Source organism: Monocercomonoides exilis (genome assembly GCF_001643675.1).
Source record: "Monocercomonoides exilis strain PA203 chromosome Unknown scaffold24-1337568, whole genome shotgun sequence".
Lineage (NCBI taxonomy): Eukaryota > Preaxostyla > Oxymonadida > Polymastigidae > Monocercomonoides > Monocercomonoides exilis.
This window is the reverse complement of record NW_027150569.1, coordinates 666,026-687,397: the sequence shown is the minus strand read 5'-3', so window position 1 is coordinate 687,397 and position 21,372 is coordinate 666,026. Positions and strand designations below refer to the sequence as shown.

The window sequence follows — 21,372 nt, the reverse complement described above, 5'->3', positions numbered from 1 at the left end:
CAATTTCTCGAAGAAGGAGAAGAACAAAAAGTTATTTCCTGCTCATAATCATTTCTTTTAATATTGGGAATTATTGATCAATTCAAAACTATCTTCTTTTAAAAGATTTTCTGTATCATTTTCATAATTACATTTTCTTCATGGCACATGCACATCTACCGTTTGCTTGAAAAATGAAACATACTGATGATGATAAAATGCAGTTTCAATATCAGAAAGCCCTTCCTCTTCAAATAATTCAATAGCATGACGAAAACGCACAAGTTGACGTTGCTCATGCTCTGACTGCATTTGAGAAAGCAACGAAGGATCTTTGGGAACATTACTTGCTATGTGTACAATTTTTTCCTCACAGAAATCGAAAAACCTTTTAACAATGATCAACGATGTTTTATGAATTTCAGAATTTGTAATTCCAATAAGCATATAAATAACTTTGTCTATAATTCCGCACTGTATCAAACTGAAAATACATTCTGATTCTGTAAAGTGAATGAAGACACTTTCAATCAATTCGAGCGAATATTGAGAAATTGAAGGAGAAAAAGGATTTGTCGGAATTAACTCATGAATGCATTTCATCACAGTTGGCATTTGGCAAAGGAGGTTGCAGCCAAAGTCCGACTCAGCGAAATTGCATAAAAGAATAAGTATCGATTTGGTTATACCAACTGCATTAATCGAAGTAGAGTGGTCTTCAATATTTGGCAATGAATTGGTAGTTTTTGCTTGACCAATATTTTGATTAATTGGATTTATAGACTCTTTATCCAAAGATTCCTGCGAAACATCATTTTTTTTATTTTCAGTTGCTTCTGCCTTTCTTTTCTCGTGTGAATCAATTAATGGTAATACAAAACGAATGCAACATTCCTGTATTGCTTCCAAAAACTCTTGTTCTTTCGAAAGCTTTTTTCGTTCAACAACATCAATCAAGCACATTTCAAATAGCCTAAGAGCTCTCCATACAACAACAGTATCTTGAGAATTCAGGCATTCAATAAGTGTGCTGTATTGAATTTTTCCGTAAACGAAGGGTCTGTTAGAATATGATTCGCATAATCCAACCAAACCGCAGAGAGCATGAGAAATGTAAGTTGAAGAAGTTGAACAATTTGCTTGATCTACAGTTTTCATAAGAATATCGCAAATCAAAGCCAGATGTTTCCGACTCATTTCCAAATTCTTCATTGCAAGAGAAATGAAAAGTGCACATAATTTAAGTTCTTCAAAATTATCTGTTTGTTCACATATCCCCAAAAGAAATTTCACGATCCCTAATCGTTTAAATTGAAGATTGAACAAATTGCACTGGTATTCCAGTTGACATTCAAATCCTTTAAAAGCGATAGCTTCAAGAAGTCTTAAAAAAGGTGTAAAATGAGCATCTTGATTTATGATTAAAATTCCAAGTTTATCTACTGATATCCTTCTGTAATAACTTTGCGGTTGCGGAGGTAAAGTTAATAAATTATTTGTAATGGACTGTATATCGTCATCTTCGACTTCAGATGCTCGATTCAACAATAATTCGATTTGTTCTGAAAAAAGAATAATGTAAAAAACAAACTATAAAAGAAAAAAATTACACTCAAGAATTCATTGACTTACCATAAAGATTATTAATCATGAAATACTCAAAAATGTGTACAAAAAAACAGTAACTTTTTTATAGTTTTCTTATGGGTGACAACTTTGTTGTTGAGGAAAAAAATATCGTAAATCATTTAACAATATCGTATTTAGCGTATTTTGTAAAGAAACGATATTTTCGTTCAATAAGATCTTTGCAGTTTTTAATCGCAATCAAATAATTGTAAATAATTCTGGTTTATGCACGATTCTCATTTAATACCTGTATCTCCAAGAAGCATTCAGTCTGTGCCATCGCAAATGGCTCAAGATGGACTTAGCTTACTTTCTGAAAAGCGAAAAACATTAAATAATGTTCATCCTCCTTCTTCTCTTTCAAAAACGAGGTTTGGATTTTATTCTTTAAATTACATTATATAGAATTCATGTCTATGAATACTATTAAATGCTTTCATTTTTAAAATGTTAACAAATATTTTTTGATGACATTTTTCATTTTTTATAAATTTCTCAGAAAAATGTCTGGAATAGATCCAGCAGTTCCTGATGAAACATATCACGAATCCTTTGGATTAGAGAACGTGATGATTTCAAGAATGAAAGAATCTTATAGCGTTTGCATTTGCACAATTTTGCTCTAAATAACAATTTGATTCTTTATTAATATTTTTCCAAGGATTATGACATACCTATTTCTCATCTTCGAATAATAGATTTGGTAAAAGAAGGGAAAATTCCACAAAAAACACTTGAAAAACATTTTGGATCAGTTGACACTTCTGAATTAGAAGATATCCTTGTGAGACATACAACTCCATATCAAGAAGTATTCCACCACTTTTTGCATTTTTTCTAAGTAATTATTTCATTGCGCACATTGATAGGTACTTGAAATGGAATCAATGGAAGAAACAAACCTGGGAACAATGCGAAGCAACAGAAGTTTATTGGGGACTGCATCAAGAAATTCTCGTTCAGAGACAGCCACAATAAGAAATATAACGCTAGTATAGCTTGATTAATTTTTTCATAAAATAATTTTGCTTTTTATGTTAATATTAATGTTGATGCTTGGTTGACAACACATTTGACATTATGAAAACCATCAAATAATTCATTGCACATCTGTTCACAAAACCTACCAGCCCTCTCATCCATCTCTCCAACGCCTGGAATACATCCCATCGACAATCGCCGTATCCGGCCTTCCTCCGCCCGCCACCGACGCCTCACCCGCCACAAGCCGTTCGCCAATCTCGCCCAGCGGATCAGTAGCTCTTTCAGCAAGTTCTTTTCGCCCGTCCAGCAGCGGCGCGCTTAGCAGCGCCAGCGGTGAGCGGCCGAGCAGCCGCGGGACATATGCATCGACAAGCAGAGGAAGCATCCTATTTGGCGGTAGTGGAGAGGGAACCACTGCGAATGGCGGAAGTGGAGAAGGGATGGTAAGAGAGAGGGGGGAAGTGCTATCATTGACGCAGAATTCGATGTATGGCGATGGCGGTAGTCGACTCAGCTCGCGGCAGCAGACGCAGAGCTACCATCCAGGCTACACGGCCTCCTCTCTGTCTGCCACCCGCTCGACGTACCAGGTGCGGCCGATGTCTGGCCGGCAGCGGTACGATTTCGACCCGCGGCGCATTCAAAGAGACTACGAAAGCACATTTTTAGCGAAAGTAGCGACACGGCAGATGTCGGGGGACACTTCAAAGGCACTGAAAGAGACGCGCGGAGGGATAGTGCGCAGGGCGAGGAGAAAGCTGGAGGAAGAGGAAGGAAAGGGCAGCCGGTGGGTCGGTGCAGATGGGAGCACGGGGGGAAGGCAAAAGGGAATCTGGCGGAACGAAGGGATTGAGTATGAAGAGTACGACAGAGACGGCAGAGGCCACGAAAGGAAAGGGAGCAGCGCTTCGACTGCAGACTCGTCAGGGGATGAGAACTTCATGACGCCACGTGAACGATCATTCAATTCGCAGTGGCAATCAAGAGACAGTGGTGGTGAGGGATCCTATACAGACGCTGCTTCTCCGCCATCTGTGAGGCAAAGAGCGCCATCACATGAAGAAGAAGGCGGGTACAACAACGGCACAATGCGCTCTGAGGGGTACAAGGCGTCATCTTCTTCTGGTACGCAGCAGGCGTCGCGCAGTGGTACAGCCAGTCGAAAAGAGAAAGGCAAAGAAGACAACACCGCCACACGCCACACGAGGCGCCCGCTGGACGGCTTCTTGACAACAGTTGTGCCGCTGTCGCAGACAAAGAAGAAGAAGATGTTCTCCGAAGAGACACAGAACTCGTTTGGCCTGTTTTTGGAGATCGGCGAGCGGGCAAGGCACCAGCAGGTGATTGCGGCGCGTGGGGCGAGGCATCAGACAGGCGGAGCTTATGCTTCTTCTTCTGCCTCTTCTTCCACTCGCGCAAGGCCAGGCACAGCAGGGAGCATGTCGAGTGTCAGCTCAATGAGCCCCTCCGCTGCGTCTACACCTGCACCTGCCACTTCGCCTTCTTCCTCTTCCTCTGCTTTTTCTGCTGGCTCTCTATCTAACTCTGTGAATTCGGGGCAGTTTGCTCCAGTGTCTTCGAGAGGGAAGAGAAGCGCTGACAACTTCAAAGATTATCAGCTGGTGTCCCCGCTGGAGATCGCTCGTCAGGTGCAAATGGAAGAAGAAGACCGGAAGAAGAGACTGAGAGAAAGGAAAGAGCAGCAGGCAGAGCTTATTGGCGCCTCTTCTTCTTCTGCGTCGTCTGCATCATCTTCAGGTGCATATGGCTCAGATGCGCAGGGTCTATTTTCAGGCAGCCAGACGATGCTGGGCGGAGCAGCAGCAGGGATGACAGCAGCAGCGAAGCAGAAAGAAGAGGAGAATCTGATTCTGAATGGAGAGATGGACATCGACGAGCTGGACGAGGCTGGTGCAGGCTGGGAAGGAGAGAACATTGTGGCGTTTGCGTCGACGCCCAGTGGCAGTTTGTGGGGTGGGAAATCAGCTGCATCGGCTGCGTCTTCGCTTGGTGGGGACGGCGGAATGCGCTCGCAGACAGCAGGGAGGAGGCATCGCAGTGTGACGGCCTCGCTCAGAGGAGGCGGGGCAGCGGCGCTGATGTACAGAGCCCCGTCGTATCTGCAGTACAAGGGACCTTCGTTTGCACTGGCGGAGGAGATGAAGGCGAACTCGTCGGCGAATTCGGGATTGGGAGGAGGTTCTGCTTTGTCTTCATCATCTTCTTCTTCTTCGTCTTCTTCGTCTTCGTCTTCTTCTTCAGCTGCTTCTTCCTCTTCTGCGCAATCAGGCGATGCAACACAGAAAGAGGATCCGCTGAGTGACATTCACCCGCATCTGAAGATGTCTGTGCATGGAATCTCGTTCAAAGAGGCGCCTTCGATGATCACACAGCAGCTAACACAGCTATCAGAAGGAATGGTGCAGACTCTTTCACACAGAAGAAGACACTAATAAAAAAAAAAGGGAAGAGACAAAGGGATAGGGGAAGGTGGAGAGAAAGAGAAGGGAGATTAGGGGATTTTGGATTGAAAAGAAATAGGAAGGAGAGGAGGAGGAAGAGGAAGAGGGAGAATATGTTTTATTTATTTGAACGGAGAAAAAAAAAATGAAATTTATAGATGTGATTATATGATTATGTGTTGCACTTAGCATGCTTTCTTTGTAGATCACTTGGATTTCTTTAAATTTTCATACAGTTTTTTAATTTCCTAACTGACTTTCATTTTTTTTCATTTTCATTTTCTCAATTCTTGAGTATTTCTCAGCTAAATAATCCTCTTTTGAATAAATACTGTCACGTCATGTTAACTTTGTTCTTGTTCTTTTTGAATGTTTTTATTTTCATTTTTATTATTTTTAGGAAACGCAATTGTCTTTTGAAAGTGATGCTTTACTCAGAAATTGAGCATTGCAATCTTTTTTTCACTTCATAAAAGCCACTTGGCATGAAACAATTCTTGTGTGAAAGGATTTCATTTGCGAATTCTTTCTTCTAATTCTTTCATTTAAACTTTTCGCATTCATCGTTTTTAGTGAAAAAAATAACAAAAAACAAAAAGATATAAAAAAATAAAAAAAGAAAGAAATGAATAAAAGATAAGTTAAAATTCGAAAAGAGGCATTGTACTTTAAACTGAAACGCAGACAGAGGACTGAAACAACTAAATACTTACACGAGAAGAGATTCGGGGTTTTAGAAGTTGTTCAAAAATTGAGTGCATAAAATAATAATAATAATATTAATATTAATTCTTTGAAAAAAAGAAAGAAATAAAAAGATTATATTAAGTATTTAGATGTGCTCAAAAACATTACATAAACAGGAGCGTTCAGTAAAGCAAGAAAAAATTTGTATTTATTCAAAAATAATTGTAATAAAAAGAATTATAATGAAATAAAATGAAATAAGAAAAACATAATTCAGCAAAATAATTATAAATAAAAAATAATCATCAAAAATTTTAGAGCTTATAAAATTGCCTTTTATTCAATAAATAAGTTATGATTGAACTTCTCAATCAAACAATAACATTTTCACTGAAAAAAAAAAAAAAAAAAAAAAAAAAAAAAAAAAAAAAGTAAAAATTAAGGAAAAATTAAAAAAACAATAAATAACAAGACGTCAAAAATATTTTCAAATTCTTTAAAGAAGCTAAGGAGAAGCATAGAAAGAAAATTAGGAGATAATCATGAAATTGAACAAAAAATAAGAAAAAATATCTTTTTTTTTATCTCACAAAAGATGCTCATAATTATCGAATAAAAATAAACAGACACTGACACACAGACACACAGATGCTTATAAAACAATGAAAAACAAGAAAAAAAAAAGAAAAAAATATGAGAAAATTAAAGAAAATTTAAGAAAATAAAAGAAAAAATTATAATTAACTGAAGATTATTAGAAAACATTCAAAAAAAAAAGCAAATACAAAAATAATCCATCAAAAATTTGAAAGAAATCTTCATTTCAAAATACAATTAAAACTTCTCTAAACCGTTTCAAAATATCAAAAAAAAAAAAAAGTATTTATGTAATTCAAATAGAATGGAAAGCAGTAAAATTACAAGTTATATATCATCTGCAACATTTCCATTTCCTTTCCTTCTCACATAATCATTGTCAAATTAAATCTTATAAGCACATAAGCATATTAACACACAAAAGAAGAAGAAAATAAAAATTCATCATTTTCTTTTTCCTCTCTCTCTCTTTCTTCTCTTTCTCTCTCTCTCTCTCTCTCTCTCTCTCTCTCTCTAAGAATTCGGCAAGAAATTCAACCTGTTTTCATCAGAAGACAAGACAGAGCTGTTCATAAGCACACAGATCGAAGAGTTATCACAAAAACCGTATTCTTCGTTGCTCTCATCCTCAAACACTTGCTTTTGGCTATTGAAGCTTCTTTCTTCCATCTTGTGATTTCTGTGAAAATTTCTTCTTCTTCTTCTTCCTTTTGCATCTTCTTCTTCTTCGAAAGAAACATTATCTTCATCATTTTCATCTTCATTTTCTTCGTCTTCTTCTTCTTCATAACCTTCTTCTTCTTTTTCAATATCATCATCATCATCTTCTTCTTCTTCTTCTTCTTCTTTGCAATCATTTTCAAAACCTTCTTCTTCTTTTTCTTTCTCTTTCTCCTCCTTTTTCATTCCATTTTTTGACATCTGGAAATCTGCCTCAGTTGAAAGCGGACGAAACAGAACAGGAATACGAGAAGAGGCAGAAGAAACCAATGGAAATGAAGAAGAAGAAGAGGAGGAGGAGGAGGAAGAAGAAGTAGAAGATTTTGAATGAGAAGAAGAAGAAGAAGAAGAAGAAGAATAAGAAGGAATAACAGAATCAATAACAGGCAAATGGTTCAACAATGAAGAGTTCATATGAGAACGAGCAGAAGACGGAGGAGAATGAGAAGGAGAAGAAGAAGGTGAAGGTGAAGGAGAAGGAGAAGGTGAAGGTGAAGGTGAAGGTGAAGGAGAAGGAGAAGATGAGTGAGGTGAATGAAGAAGCAAAGAAGAAGGAAAAGAATGAGAAGAAATAGAAGAAACAGAACCCGAAGGAGAAAGAAGAGGGGAAGACAGAGAATTCATAGAAACAGAAGGTGGAGTGAAGGGATTCTTGCTTTTTGGTGAAAGAGAAGCAGAATGAGAATTGATTGGAAGAATATGAGAAGAAGAAGAAGAAGAAGAAGGGGAAGGGGAAGAAGAAGGGGAAGAAGAAGAAGATGATGATGATGATGAGGGAGAAGGCAAATTAAATAGAGTTTTTGAGGAGGAAGGAGAAAAAGCTGAAAAAGTGGAAAAAGTAGAAGAAGGGGAGGAAGAATAAGAGGAGGAGGAGGAAGAAGAGGAAGAAGAAAAATGATGAAGCAATTTGTTTGAAGCAGAGGGACTGCGAAAAGCAGGGGAAAAAGAAGGAGCAGAAGGAGAAGGAGAAGAATAAGTTGAGTAAGAATAAGAAGAAGAATAAGAAGAGGAGGAGGATGACGATGAATTGGAAGATAGTTGAGGTAAATGCAGTGTTGGTACATATGGACGAGAAGAGGAAGAGGAAGAAGAGGAAGAAGAAGAAGAAGAATGAAACAATGAAGAGGAAGAAGAAGGAGGAGGAGAAGAGGAAGAGGAAGAAGAAGGAGAAGAGGAAGAAGAAGAAGAAGATGGCAATGAATGAGTTGTCTGTGATTGAGTGGAATGTGAAGGAGAAGCTGATGAAGGAGAGCGTGAAGGAACAGAAGGAACATAAGAAAGATTGTTTGAAGAAGAGACAGAAGGCAAAAGAGGCGAAGAAGAAGAAGAAGTTGCAGTTTCAATAGAATTTGAGCATTTCATTGAAGAAGGAGAGGAAGAGGAAGAAGAAGATGATGATGATGATGTGGAAGAGGAGGAAGAGGAAGAATTAGAAGAAGAAGAAGAAGGCGTCGATGATAAAGAAGAAAAAGATGATGAGTACAAGGGTATTTTCATCAATTGATGTGCTGAGTTATGATCTGTTTCTGTTGTGTTCTGCAGCCTTTGGCCGAACGCCAATGGATTAGGTGATTCTGGTGAAGATATTGAAGATGAAGAAGAAGAAGAAGAAGAAGAAGAAGAAGAAGAAGAAGAAGAAGAAGAAGAAGAAGAAGAAGTGAATGAAGAAGAAGAAGAAGAAGATGATGATGATGAAGAAGAAGAAGAAGATGATGATGATGATGAATGAAGTTGAGAAATAGAAAGTATTGTGTCGCTGACAACACATTCAGAACTCCTTCTGCTTTCGAAAGGAGAGTTGGAAGCATTGGTGATTGGAAGGGAGGAGATGGAGTTGACAGAGAAATGAGTCAATGGAGTGGAGGAAAGATCGTTTTGAGAAGAGGATGAAGAAGAAGAGGAGGAGGAGGAAGAGGAAGAAGATGATGATGAAGAAGAGGAAGAAGAAGAAAACGATGAAGATGAGGAAGATGAGGAAGAGGAAGATGATGATGAGGAGGAGGAAGAAGAAGACAGAGAAGAAGACGATTGTGTCTGTCCAGAGGAAGTCTTGTGAGGCAGGCGAGGAGTCAGCAGAAGATTAGAAAATGTCTTCTGAAGCGAGTTCTGTGACTGAAGTTGAGGTTGATTCTGAATGAGACTCAGCTGCTTGGGGAAATGAGTGTTATTGTTATTGATGTTAATGATATTATGATTATTATTATGGTTATTATTACTTCTATTACTATTGTTGTTGTTGATGTAACAAGAAGAGGAGGAGGAAGACAAAGAGGAAGAAGAGGAAGAGGAAGAAGAAGAAGAATAAGAAGAGGAAGAAGATGATGTTAAACCATGTGGCGAAAGAAAACGAGTAGGAGAAGAAGGAAAATATCTTCCTTCTTCTTTATCTTCTTCTCCTTCTCCTCCTCCTTCGTTTCCTCCTTCGTTTTCTCTTTGGCTTTGCAAAAGAAATGCCGAATGAGAGGACAACATGTTCTCTGGAACAGTCAGTGAATGCAGATGATGGAAACGGCGCTTGGGCAATGGGGAATGAGGAGAATGAGAAGAAGAAGAGGAGGAGGAAGAGGAAGAGGAAGAAGAAGAAGAAGAAGAAGAAGATAATTGTGATTGTTCAATTGGAGTAATTAACCCTGTTTCCTTCCTTGTCTCCGAAGCATGTGCCACTTTTCCATTCTTCTTTGGATGAAACATCATATCAAATTTCTCTGCCTCTTCAACTTCTTCTTCCTCTTCTTCTCTCCCTTTCCCTTCTTCTTTCTTCTGACTTTCCTCTCTTTCTCCTCTTTCCTCTCTTTCCTCTCTTCTTCCTTTCTGACTTCTCCTTCTCTGTGTCGTGCAGTGCTTGTGAATGGGGCTTGTGCTGTGTGTAGCTGATCGTCTGTGCAATGAATGCATTCTGCCTGTATGGGTACGAAGATCTTCAGCTTCAACAGCGAAACAGCGAGAAGAGGAAGAGGAAGAGGAGGAAGAAGGCAAATGAGGAGGAGATGGAGATGGAGAAGGTGAATGTGAAGGTGAAGGAGACGGTGAGTGAGATGGATAAGGTGAAGAAATAGAAAGAGAAAAAGAAGAAGACGAAGAAGAAGACGAAGACGAAGATGGAAGGGGTAGGCGAAGGGGAGTGAAAAAAGATGATGATGATGATGATGATGATGTTATTGTTGTCAGATTGTGTCGTGCAGATGAAGGAGGAGATGCAAAAGAAAGCGAAGACAAAGGAAGCTGGAAGTGTGGAGAAGACTGAGGCAGACAATCAGAAGAATGTTGAGATGATGGAGATGAAGAAGGAGTAGTTGTAGAAGAAGAAGAAGAAGTAAAATAAATAGGGCCTTCTTGATTGCTCGAAGGAAAATTAAGAGGAGGCAGCGAAGATGGTGAAGATATTGAAGATGCAGCTGACTCAAGAGAAGCAGGAGAAGACACAGAATCCACTGGATTCTGAGTATGAAGATATTTTGATGTGCCATTTTCATTCGTGTGCTCACTTTGCTCAGCAAGGATGAGCTGATGTCTTCTTCTCTTCTTAACGATCGGAGAAAACGGCCTCTCCTTCATTTCGCATTCCTCTTGCAGTGCATTGTGTTTGTGTGGCAAGCGACGAGTGTTTCGTATTGATGGCAGCCAGTCCAAACGTTGTGAACGAAGCAGCACATCACTCTCGGCAGATGGAAATCCAATGTGAATCATCAAAGATTTCAGGTAGCTGTAGTTAGGCTTCTCGCTGAAGCCCAGGCCCCTCGCATATGCCACGTATGTGCACAGTTCGACTGGGCACTTGCTGCAAAGAATCTCAATTGGCATAGATAATTTTATTCGCCCAATTTCTTGATATTTTTTTGCCGGAGTCGCTCCGTTCATTCCTTGCCATGGAAGTGATTTTTGATTCAAGTACACGAATAAGTAACCAAGCGCTTCCAAGTCATCGCGCCGCGACTGCTCCATCCCAAGATGAGCGTTTATAGTTGCATAGCGTGGAGTTCCAGTCAAGGCTTTCTCTGTTCGAAATGGAATATGTTGACAAGTATGAAAGTCAATATACCGTTTAGATAATCCAAAATCGATAAGGTAAAGAGTTGATTCGTTATCTCCAATTCCAAAGCAAAAATTTTCAGGTTTTATATCTCTGTGAATATAACCTTTATGATGCAACTGTTCAATTCTGGATATAGCTTGTACCGCAATAATTGCGAATGATTCTTTAGAGAAATGCTTTCTACATTCAGAAAATTGACTTTCCAAATTCATTCCAACCATCTCAAAAACAAGTACAATAAATGAATCTTGCTCTCCAAAATATCTAACAAATGGAAATCCTTCCATTCCACGAAAACAAGAAAGGACATTAAAGTCGTTTTCAAGTGTTGATTGTGGAGATTTTCTTTCGAATTTTACAGCAATTACTTCGTTTGTATTTATATCAATTGCTCTGTAAACGCATCCAAAACTACCAGATCCAAGTCTTCTTGTTCTATCAACACGATACGTTCCATGTATTATAGAAGGAATTTCCGAATCTGAAATTCCCTTCATCCGTTTGTTTTAATAAAACGAATATCAGTTTCAATTAATAATGGGAATATTTCTTGAACTCTCAATAACAACAATATAATTACAAGTCAAAATCATTATTCTTCAAACAAAATTCACATTTATTAAAATGAAAATAGGAATCCAAAATGTTTTCAAAAGACAGAGAGAAATCAAAAAATAATTTTTCTTTCTTGAGTGATTTGTTTTTTTCTTTTTTTTGATTTTTATTAAAATGCAATTAATATTACATAAAAAATTTTTAAATAATATTTAAATATTGTACCATATGATTCAAATATCCAATGTTTTTATTCATGTGATAGCGTTAATATTTTCGCTTGCTATGATCAAATAATTTTGTCTTTCGTAAATTTTCATATTTTTTTGAAAAATTGTTATATTGAACTCAAAAAGCAACATTTTGAATTATTTTTGTGTTTTTCGCACAGAACAAATAAATTAAATGGATTGAAAGAGAAAGAAAAAGAAAAAGAGATGAAAATGGAAACACAATGAAAATAAATTCCGAAGTGTTGTGAAATGAGAATCATTCATGCTGCATTAAATGTGAAAATCTATCTTTCGATAATACATGAACATTTTTGCACACAGATATGTTATTAAAGCAGCCAAAAAGATCGTGTGTGATAATTATTCCACGTTTCACTTATGATTTTTGAAATATCAATCGCACAATTTGAGCAAATTGCATAAATTGCACCTATTGCACCAGGTATCAAGCAATACAATTTTGCAATAAAATATTTGGGGGTGAAATGTTATTTATTCGGGCACATTTTTTTGTGATGTTTTTCACTCGGCTTCATCCTTCATTTATCATTTTCTTTATCGATTTCTTAACTTCCGCCAAACTCGGTCTGCTATCTGGCTCATCTCCCCACATCTTCTCCATCAGCTCAACCAGATCTTCTCCTTCGATTCCTTCTGTCAGTGGTCGCACCCCATCCCTCATCATCTCCTGTGCTTCCTCCGCATCACATTCGCTCAAGGGCACTTCTCCTGTTGTCATTTCATGAAGAATCAGTCCAAGTGTGAAAATAACTGCCTTTTCGATTCCATCATCTTCATTTCCCGCTTCTGGCGAGCTCCATCGCTTTATTTCCTCTTTCTCCTTTTCATCCTCCAATTCCTCTCTCAAAACAAATATTTCGTTATTTCCTTCCTCAACAAAAATTGAATATGGGCACAGCTGCCTCGCCATCATTTCCACTCTTTTGTCTCCAACTGAAATCAAATGCTCAAACAGCTCTGCCACTACCATAACAACTTCCTTCCCATCAACAACATCCATCGCTCTTGTTCCCAACGTGAAATCACCTTGAACTGAATGAATCACCGAATGCAACGTTTTCAGGTTCTTTTTCTCCTTTTCTCGAAATGGCTTCTTTGCTGATATCACATTCAATGAATGCGATTGAGATACCAAGGAAACTGAACCATCCTCAGAAAATGGCAATGGAGATTCCAGATCAGGCAGATCATTCTCATTCAGCTCTCCATCGGTCATTGATGGAGGATCTGGAAGATCTTCTTCATCGTTGTCAATCAGAAGTGGAATTTGGCTTGTCATTCCCTCCAGCAGCGTGGATGGCATTTCATTCATCTCAAAGCTCTCTCCATTCCCTTCTCTTCTTCTCCTCTCAATCTTTCTCATTATCTCCTCATTTTCCATTTTCTCTTTTTCAACTTTCTTTTCCACTTCCTTCAGTTTCTTTCGCAAAAGCACAACAATAAATGAAAAGCCAATCAGAACAATCAAAAGCAACACACCCAACACAACAATCACAATCAAGCTCCATTCATTGTTCGTCCCTCCTTTGTTGATATCGTCTCCTCCTTCATCGATGTTGTCATCCCCTTTTGATTGTGATTCACTCTTATTCACCACCACAATTCCATTCGAACATGATGATTTCTCTTTTCCAAACGCAATGCACACACTCACTTCTGTTTTCTTCTCCATCTCTTCCAACACTTCAGATGAAATAACAAAATGCACCTCGCTCTCCGATATATACCCATCTTCTGAAATGATGTTTGTGTGAGAAAGCTCAACATCCCCATCCTTCATGCGTATCTTCACTGACAGATTGCATGGAAGAAGCAGCTTCCCATGAATGATCAGTTCCATTTCTCCTGTTGGCTGCGTTGTGTTCTTCACTTCTTCCAAGACTGGGATGAAAAATGATGAATCCCTTTCTGAAACAATCCCTCCCAATTCGCATTCCTCATCTAATATCCACAGAGATGTGTTTTTCTCGATTCCATCTCCCCCTTTCAAACTCATCACATTCAACCCCCCATTCCCTGTGCAAATCACATTCCTTCGAGCTGATGGATATCCCTCAATAGATGGATTGTTGTTCTCAAACTTTCCATTTTCAATCATTAAACTTCCTCCACTCACCCACAACCCACCTGCCTTGCTGTTTCTGATTGTTGTTTCCCTCATCTCCACATTGCTGTTTTCAACATCAACCAATGATCCATTCCATTTGCATAATCCTTCTTTTCTCTTGTTTCCTTCATTCATTATCTTCACTTCTTTTTCTCCATCAAATACACATGCTTCAACATTCACATCCTTGCACTGACTCACTTGCATCATGCTTCCTTTATCAACCGAATTCACACATTTCCCAAATGAGCTGTTCAGCACACTCACCTCTTGTTCGGCATTATCTATCACAATCATACATCTTTCTGACACGAGAGTTACATTCTCAACTGCAATCTCTTTCATCTCCACTTTCGCTTTTCCCCTAACACTCATAACATCTTCCTCACATTCGATATTCGATATTTTTGCTTCAAGCAATGTGACATTCGATTCTTTGTTGAATAAAAGCACTGATCTTGTTGAGTGCAAATTCCTGAATGCTGTTTCTGTTATCTTCAGCTCTCCACTTTCCACGCTCACAATTGAACTGTTCAACTTCAGTTTATCAGAAGAAAAGAAGAATTCACATTCTTGAATTTTTGTTGTTCCATTCTTCACTTTCATGATGTAGCTGTGAGAAGCCTCAAATGTATCTTCAAACTGAAATGAGCATCTCTCCACTGAACATTCATTCACAAACTCCATGATGCAATCCTTCTCTGTCGATTTCTCAATCTTAAATTTCAGCTTCACAATTGCCAGTGCCTTTTTGAATGAATTCGCAACCAGATCTCCAATCACACATTCTCCTGAAACAGCCCCTTCTCCATCAATCAGAATCGCATTCATAACCCCTTCCTGGATGTGGTCAACCCCACAGTTGATGCTGAAGCATGGATAGCTCTGAGACCCGCATCGTCTGTTGTCAGTCCCTGTTCCACTCACAAACACCTGTGCCGAATAATAGAATGTGATTAGCGGAATCAGATCCATATCAGTATTCCCTTTTAAATCGCTCCCGCAGATCGAATTGTTTGAGTTCAATGATTCCTGGTTGAAGTTCAATGCAAACAGTGTTTCGTTGATCTGATCTGCAATCGAGTGACATCTGACAAATATGTCTTTTCCCACATGTGCATCATTCATAGCAAATAGGATATTCACAATCTTGAAATTCAGAGATGGAAAGTTATATTCATCAGCATAATTGGTATTCAAGTCTGCTCCATCAATAAACAGCCCTCCACCACGTCCTGATACCGTCGAGCATCTGCATGTTGAAAATGAGCTGCCATTCACTTTCAAGACTGATTCTCCGCTTTTCAGCACAACTCTCATTCCTCCTCCTTCTGTGCTTAAGCCACTCTTGCAACTCGACATTGAGCACTCATCCATCACACACTCCACTCCATCCTCAAATGATCCCACATCAACAACACTCGCTCCAATCCCTTCATTCGTGATATTTGCGAATGAACATCCAACAACACTCAAAACTGGTCTGTTACCATAAAAATGAATGTTTTCCTTTCCATTTATCTGGCTTTCCTCTTCAATCATCGAAATCAGGCTTGTTTCTACCACTCCAACAAATGAAATGTTCACATTCTGAACAGTCACCTGGCTTGCACTTGGGCTGAAACTGATGAACCCTTTCAAATCAGAAATCAGACTCAATGAACATCTCTCAATTGCAACACTCCCTCCATTCACTCTCATCAAATAATATCCTATCGTTTCTGTCAGCCATTTCAACGAACCAAATGAGCAGTCAGTGATAGACAAGAGTGTGTTTGTTCCAGAAGAATCAATGAACACTTCATGATGAGCAATGATGCTGGGTTTTGTGAATGATAAATTGAAAAATGATAGACTCACATTCGAGGAGATCATTGAATCATTTGGATCATCCTCATCTTCATCACTGATAGTCACACTTGTCCCTTTCTTTGTCCCTTCAATCACCACTTTTGGTGAATCTGAAATTGATGATGATGAAGAAGAAAATGAAAATGATATGGAATGGCTCAACATCCCTGACCCCACAATGGAAATATGTGTTTCCCCTTCTCCAAGTGGCTCATATCTCAGTGATATCAAGTGCTCAATCGATGAACATGGTGCTTCTGAATATCCACACCCACTGAAGTCTCCTCCTTTCTCTCTCGAAACAAACCCATCCCCACTCCAGTTCCTCCACAAATACACAACCAATGGAATCACATATCCCTCCTCTCCTGTTGTCATCCTCTCCCATCCACACAACTCATCCAATGATCTCAACTCCTCTGGACTCATCTCCCATTTCAGTTGTTCGTTTGACATAACCTCGTCCAGCTCATTTCCTGATATGAACACATTCTTCCCTTTCCAGGCATTGCATTCGCTGAATGTCACTCCTTCCATCTTAAATGATCCCATTGTATCTGCCAATCGAACAAACATCCCTCCTCCCATTCCTCCTCCTTTCTGTGAGTTGTCCTCTCTTGGCACCTCGCATCCTGTGAATGTCATACTTTTAATCTCCAAACTTCCTCTCTCCTCAACTGAAATCATCATCCCTCCTCCTTTCATCCCACCTCCACCTGTGCACATTGTTGAAATGCTGCAGTTATCCAAGACTGCACTTCCTCCTTCTTTTATCGCAGCACCGATGCATCCTCCTCCTCCACTCCCACCTTCCATCGTCACTCCACTCACTCTGCTGTTATTCATCTCCAATTCAACTCCATTTCTCATTGTTATTGGCGACTTCCCATTCATCGTCAGTGTTTCTGCAATTTCCATCGTCAATCCATCAACAATCAGTTCTCCTCCCTCAATGTTCAGGATGTTGTATCCAATCTTTTCATCAGCTAATGCATCCCTTGAAAACGTGACAGAACAGCTTGTTATCGTGATTGTTGATGATGATGAATGGATGAATGCAGTCCTCCTTCCATTTATTTCCTTGTTCATCACAAATTCCAAATTAGTCATTTCAAATGATTTTGTGCACTCAATAAGCCCATTTTGGTTTATTTCCCCTCCATCCTTCACCTCAACCTTCATCTTCTCTCCCACTTGTATTTCTTTTCCTGTCAAACTCACATCAAATGAAAGCACTTTCATTTCACTTTTAATTGATGATTTAGAAACAACTTCCACTGTTCGCAGTCCATCGTCAACTCGAGTGTTCATGCAATAGTCAATTGTCAGACACCCAAACTTCTCAAACCCACAACAGCTGTGATCCAATGCCACCTCTCCTTTCCCATCGACTGTCAACTTCGATCCGATTGAGAACAAATACACAAACAGCGGAATCACTTTCTCATCTTCCCCATCCTCGCTCCCGCAAAGCTTCAATTCATCTGATGGAATAGCGCTTTTCTCAAAAAATTTGAAAGAGTTTGCATTCACCTTTGACTCAAGAAAAATCCCAGAATCGCAGCAAACAAACACATCCTTTCCATATTGTGCATCATTTTGCGTTGAAGATGTCGATGAAAACTTAACATTTTCCGCAATTTCCATCTTGCTGTTCGGACTCGCCATTGTCAGCATCATTCCCCCGCCTCTTCCTTTGACTCCTCCTCCTCCATTGTTCCTCGCCTCGCATCCATCGATTGTGCTCGTCCCATTCACAACAACACTTCCATCTCCATCCAAGCTCACGCATATCCCTCCTCCTTTTCCAATCTCTTGTGATGTTCCTTGGCAGTTGCAGTTTATCACAGTGCATGTTTCAATCACAACAATCCCAACCTTTCCCCCTCCTTCCCCATACTGTGTTCCAACTGCTCCTTTTATCAGCCCCCCGTCTCCATTGATCTTTCTAACGTTTGCTACGTTGCATCCTTTGAAATACACAACACTCACACCCGCCACAAACTCAACCAACGAATGCCCATCAAATGTCAGACCTTCTCTGATTTCAAATTGCTCCATTCTCAGCTTTCCCGCAAACGCATTTACAAAGCTGTATCTAATCGATTGCCCAACAATACTGTCTGGCAAACTAGCAACCGAGCAGTCTGTGATATTGAACGATGCGGAGTGTGCCGAAATCATCGCCGATGCACTGGATAGAGCACATGGAATGCTGAATTTAATCTTTCTAATCGAGCATCTGCTTTGCACATCGATCAAGAATTCTGCAGATTCAAAAGTGGCTGGCACCTTCACCTCGATTGCCGTCCCTTTTGTGGCACATGAAATCTCCCATTCAAAGGCATCAGCCATGGCAACCTTTTCAGCAAGCACGAATTCTGGATCTAACTCTATTTTTTTATTTCCCCCTGAAAATCGCACCTGCGCGGTGTGGGTGATGGTGGCACAAGGATAATAAGCAAACCCACAAAACCACGAGTCGTATCTCCCCAGAATACCATCTTTCTTTTTGCCCACGTGCGCTGCACCAGTATGTGAGTCCAGAAACACATTAAGCGGGAATTGCCCCATGGTTGTGTCATCTGTGTCAAATCCCACCAGTTCATTGTATTTTGAATTGTCATGTTGAACATTCAGCTTTGTGGTTGTTATTCCCCAGTTCTCAGAATCTTTTCCATTCACAAACACATAATTCCCACTCAATGAAGCAGTGCAGCCTGTAAAGTCCACAGACACGATCGAGAAGTCGTGCGAACCATCTGCCAGATTCACCATTATCCCTCCTCCATATTTGTTACACTTGCATCTGCTCAATTTTGTTTCTTCGTTTACCACGGCTGTTGAACTCCCCACCCGCAACTTGCTTGAAGATGATTCCAACTCGACCTTGATCCCACCACCACTTCCAGCCTTGCACTCGCAATCTTCGATTGTAACATTCCGAACCACAAATGTCTCCCCTGCCTTCACACTCTTTGCCACAACCACCCCATCGCCACTCGTCAACTTCACATTCGTCACCATCAAGTTCGCCAGTATGCTCTCTCCAGATGCTGTGAATGTCAAAAGCAGGGCAGATGAAGAGAATGAAGAAGATAGATTTGGCTCAGAGAATAATGGTTTTGACACATTCATATTTATGATCTCCACATCGGTCATCAACAGCTGTGACAGCGCCACCACAAACACTGACGACGATATCACATAGTTTCCTGTTTTACTCGTGGTGATTACAACATCTTCCAATGAGAGTGACCCACCTCCATCAGACACCACAACCACACTTGGTGAAGGATTTATATTTGAGTTGCAATCAACCTTCATGTGCAATAAACCAAGGTGACCTGTCGATACACTGAACAGCTCTCTTGTTGATGAAAGTGCCCCTGTTCCAATCAAACTCTCCGTCTTCCCTTTCCCAATGACCGAAATCTTCTTTGTTCCAATGTCAATCGTTGTTGCCTCGCTTGTGTGATTCCCTTCCATCAGTGTGACTGACAGACTCATTTGAATCACGCTCTTTTCAACAGCAATACCAATAGTTCTGCATGCACTTGACTCATCAATTCCACAAAACTCTTCTGCGCTCCCTCCCCCTGATGCCACAAATCGATTGAGAATCCCTCTCTTCATCCAATCCTTCTTTTCTGTGTGCTGATATGACCAGGCACCTGCATTTGCTAAATCATATCCATAACATACACTCTTGTCATTTTCATTTGTTGTGTAGCATTCATAGAACGGATTGTTTGAAGACTTAAAAACGTTATATGGATCAAAATACATCATATCATGACCATATGGAGTAGAAGTTGATATGCATTTGCATTCGTGAAAGAACAGAAAATAACAATAAATTACATCATTTTGTGATGTCTGTCTATATGGATAAAGATACAATCCTCCTCCATGTCTCATTGCAGAACACGAGATAAACTGAGCGTTCCTCATTTTGAATTGATTAGGAACGCTTCTACAATGCATACCTCCACCTCCATTGTTTATCGCTGAGCATGAAGGGAAACAGCAGTTAAACACACACGCACTCTCCCCTTCTCCATTTTCTGTTGGAATGCATCCAGATCCTGAAACATTAAAATTATCAAGATAAAGCCCTCCTCCATAGCTATGTGCTTTGCAATTCTGGAATTCACATCCGCTGATCTGAACACATGTTGATATCGTATAAACAAATACCCCTCCTCCATATCGATTTTGCGCAGTACATGAACCAAATGTATTGTTCGCAATCTCAACAGAATTAATACTATAGCAATGAACGCCTCCGCCTGCATAATGAGCATAGCAATCATTGAATGAACAATGCGAAACCCAAAGTTCTCCTGAATTGAGGTTATACATTCGAATTGCTCCACCGTTGGAAGTGCCATCGGAATATGTCTCACCTTTTCCTGTTGTCCTCGATCCTTCCCATTCGCACCAAATAAAAGTGTTTGTTTCATTTTCTATTATGTTTTGTCTTCCTGGAGTCAACTTTCCATCTTCATTTCCTTCACATTTCACATTCCTTGTTCTGCAACACCCAATAAACGAGGTGTTTGAAACATACAAGGAAGCCAAAGGGTGATTGAGGGAGGGAACAATTCCTCCATCATACACATCGCAAACAGATGAGAATGAGCAACTGTTCATCAAACAAGTGGTTTGGGTTGTCATAGTTGTTGAAGGTGAACATGCATCATTTGCTGTTGAGATATTGAAAAATGATAATTTGGAGAGGGATATTAGGGGTATTGAAGGTGATGACAGGAATGGGGCTGATGAGACACAAATAGAAGAGAAGTGTGATTCGCTCGCTGAAATACTCCCTTCTCCTTCATCGCTCCCTCCAAACAGCCTTCCCGAATAAATTTCTCCTCCTCTTTCCCATCCCTTCAATGTGATATTCATTAATATCCCAATGCACCCACAAAGATCAAATGCCCCTGCCTCATTGTCCTTCCCCATCTCCACAAAGCACCCCTTCACCACAACCACACTTCCCCTCCTTCCACATACAACACTCCCACACTCACTCCCGATCAGCCCAATCTCCTTCAACTCAATGGATGAGTTCCATGAACAAATACATCCACCAATCTCACTTTTTGTATGATCTTTCAACATTTCTTTAAAAAGGTGCATCCGATAATTACTTGATATTTCTGGTGCAAAAATCCGATTATTTCTTTTGTTTTCCTTCACATCATGCTGCAAATCGTGTTTTTCGTATTTTCCTTCAATTTCCGTGTTTCCCATGCTGATGCTCGGTTGGAAAGTATTCATGTATTGCAATAAATTATTATAATACACTTTATGCTCTGATGAATTTTTAAGACAACTGTGCACCTGAGGATGAACAAATATCTTCTCGTTTTCGCACTCTTCATCGTGTTGTTGTTCGATGAAATGTTCGGTTGATTGGAAATTACCGATAATAATGTATGCATAAACTGCAAAAAATATAACTGTTAGTCTCATCTCTAACGCTTAATCAATAAAATGAATAAA

The 21,372-nt window shown here is 39.7% G+C and overlaps 4 protein-coding genes across 4 annotated transcripts; 1 reads left to right on the top strand and 3 right to left on the bottom strand.

Annotated features, from left to right (window-relative positions):
• Window positions 1-138: 138 nt before the first annotated feature.
• Window positions 139-1,630, bottom strand: MONOS_17614 (uncharacterized protein; the record flags this gene model as incomplete). The annotated part of the gene is made up of 2 exons (XM_067870550.1): window positions 139-1,541; window positions 1,612-1,630. The coding sequence occupies 2 exons, from the start codon at window positions 1,628-1,630 to the stop codon at window positions 139-141; spliced, it is 1,422 nt and encodes a 473-aa protein (XP_067726903.1).
• A 203-nt stretch (window positions 1,631-1,833) lies between these two features.
• On the top strand, window positions 1,834-5,045 carry MONOS_1344 (uncharacterized protein; the record flags this gene model as incomplete). Its single annotated transcript, XM_067866146.1, has 5 exons — window positions 1,834-1,979; window positions 2,108-2,207; window positions 2,270-2,419; window positions 2,478-2,600; window positions 2,739-5,045. The coding sequence occupies 5 exons, from the start codon at window positions 1,834-1,836 to the stop codon at window positions 5,043-5,045; spliced, it is 2,826 nt and encodes a 941-aa protein (XP_067726902.1).
• A 1,806-nt stretch (window positions 5,046-6,851) lies between these two features.
• Window positions 6,852-11,588, bottom strand: MONOS_1345 (putative Casein kinase 1, alpha 1; the record flags this gene model as incomplete). Its single annotated transcript, XM_067866157.1, has 1 exon — window positions 6,852-11,588. One exon carries the CDS (start codon window positions 11,586-11,588, stop codon window positions 6,852-6,854), a length of 4,737 nt encoding a protein of 1,578 aa, XP_067726901.1.
• A 1,703-nt stretch (window positions 11,589-13,291) lies between these two features.
• MONOS_1346 (uncharacterized protein) lies at window positions 13,292-20,988 on the bottom strand (the record flags this gene model as incomplete). Its single annotated transcript, XM_067866167.1, has 2 exons — window positions 13,292-13,320; window positions 13,380-20,988. 2 exons carry the CDS (start codon window positions 20,986-20,988, stop codon window positions 13,292-13,294), a joined length of 7,638 nt encoding a protein of 2,545 aa, XP_067726900.1.
• Between the last annotated feature and the right edge of the window lie 384 nt (window positions 20,989-21,372).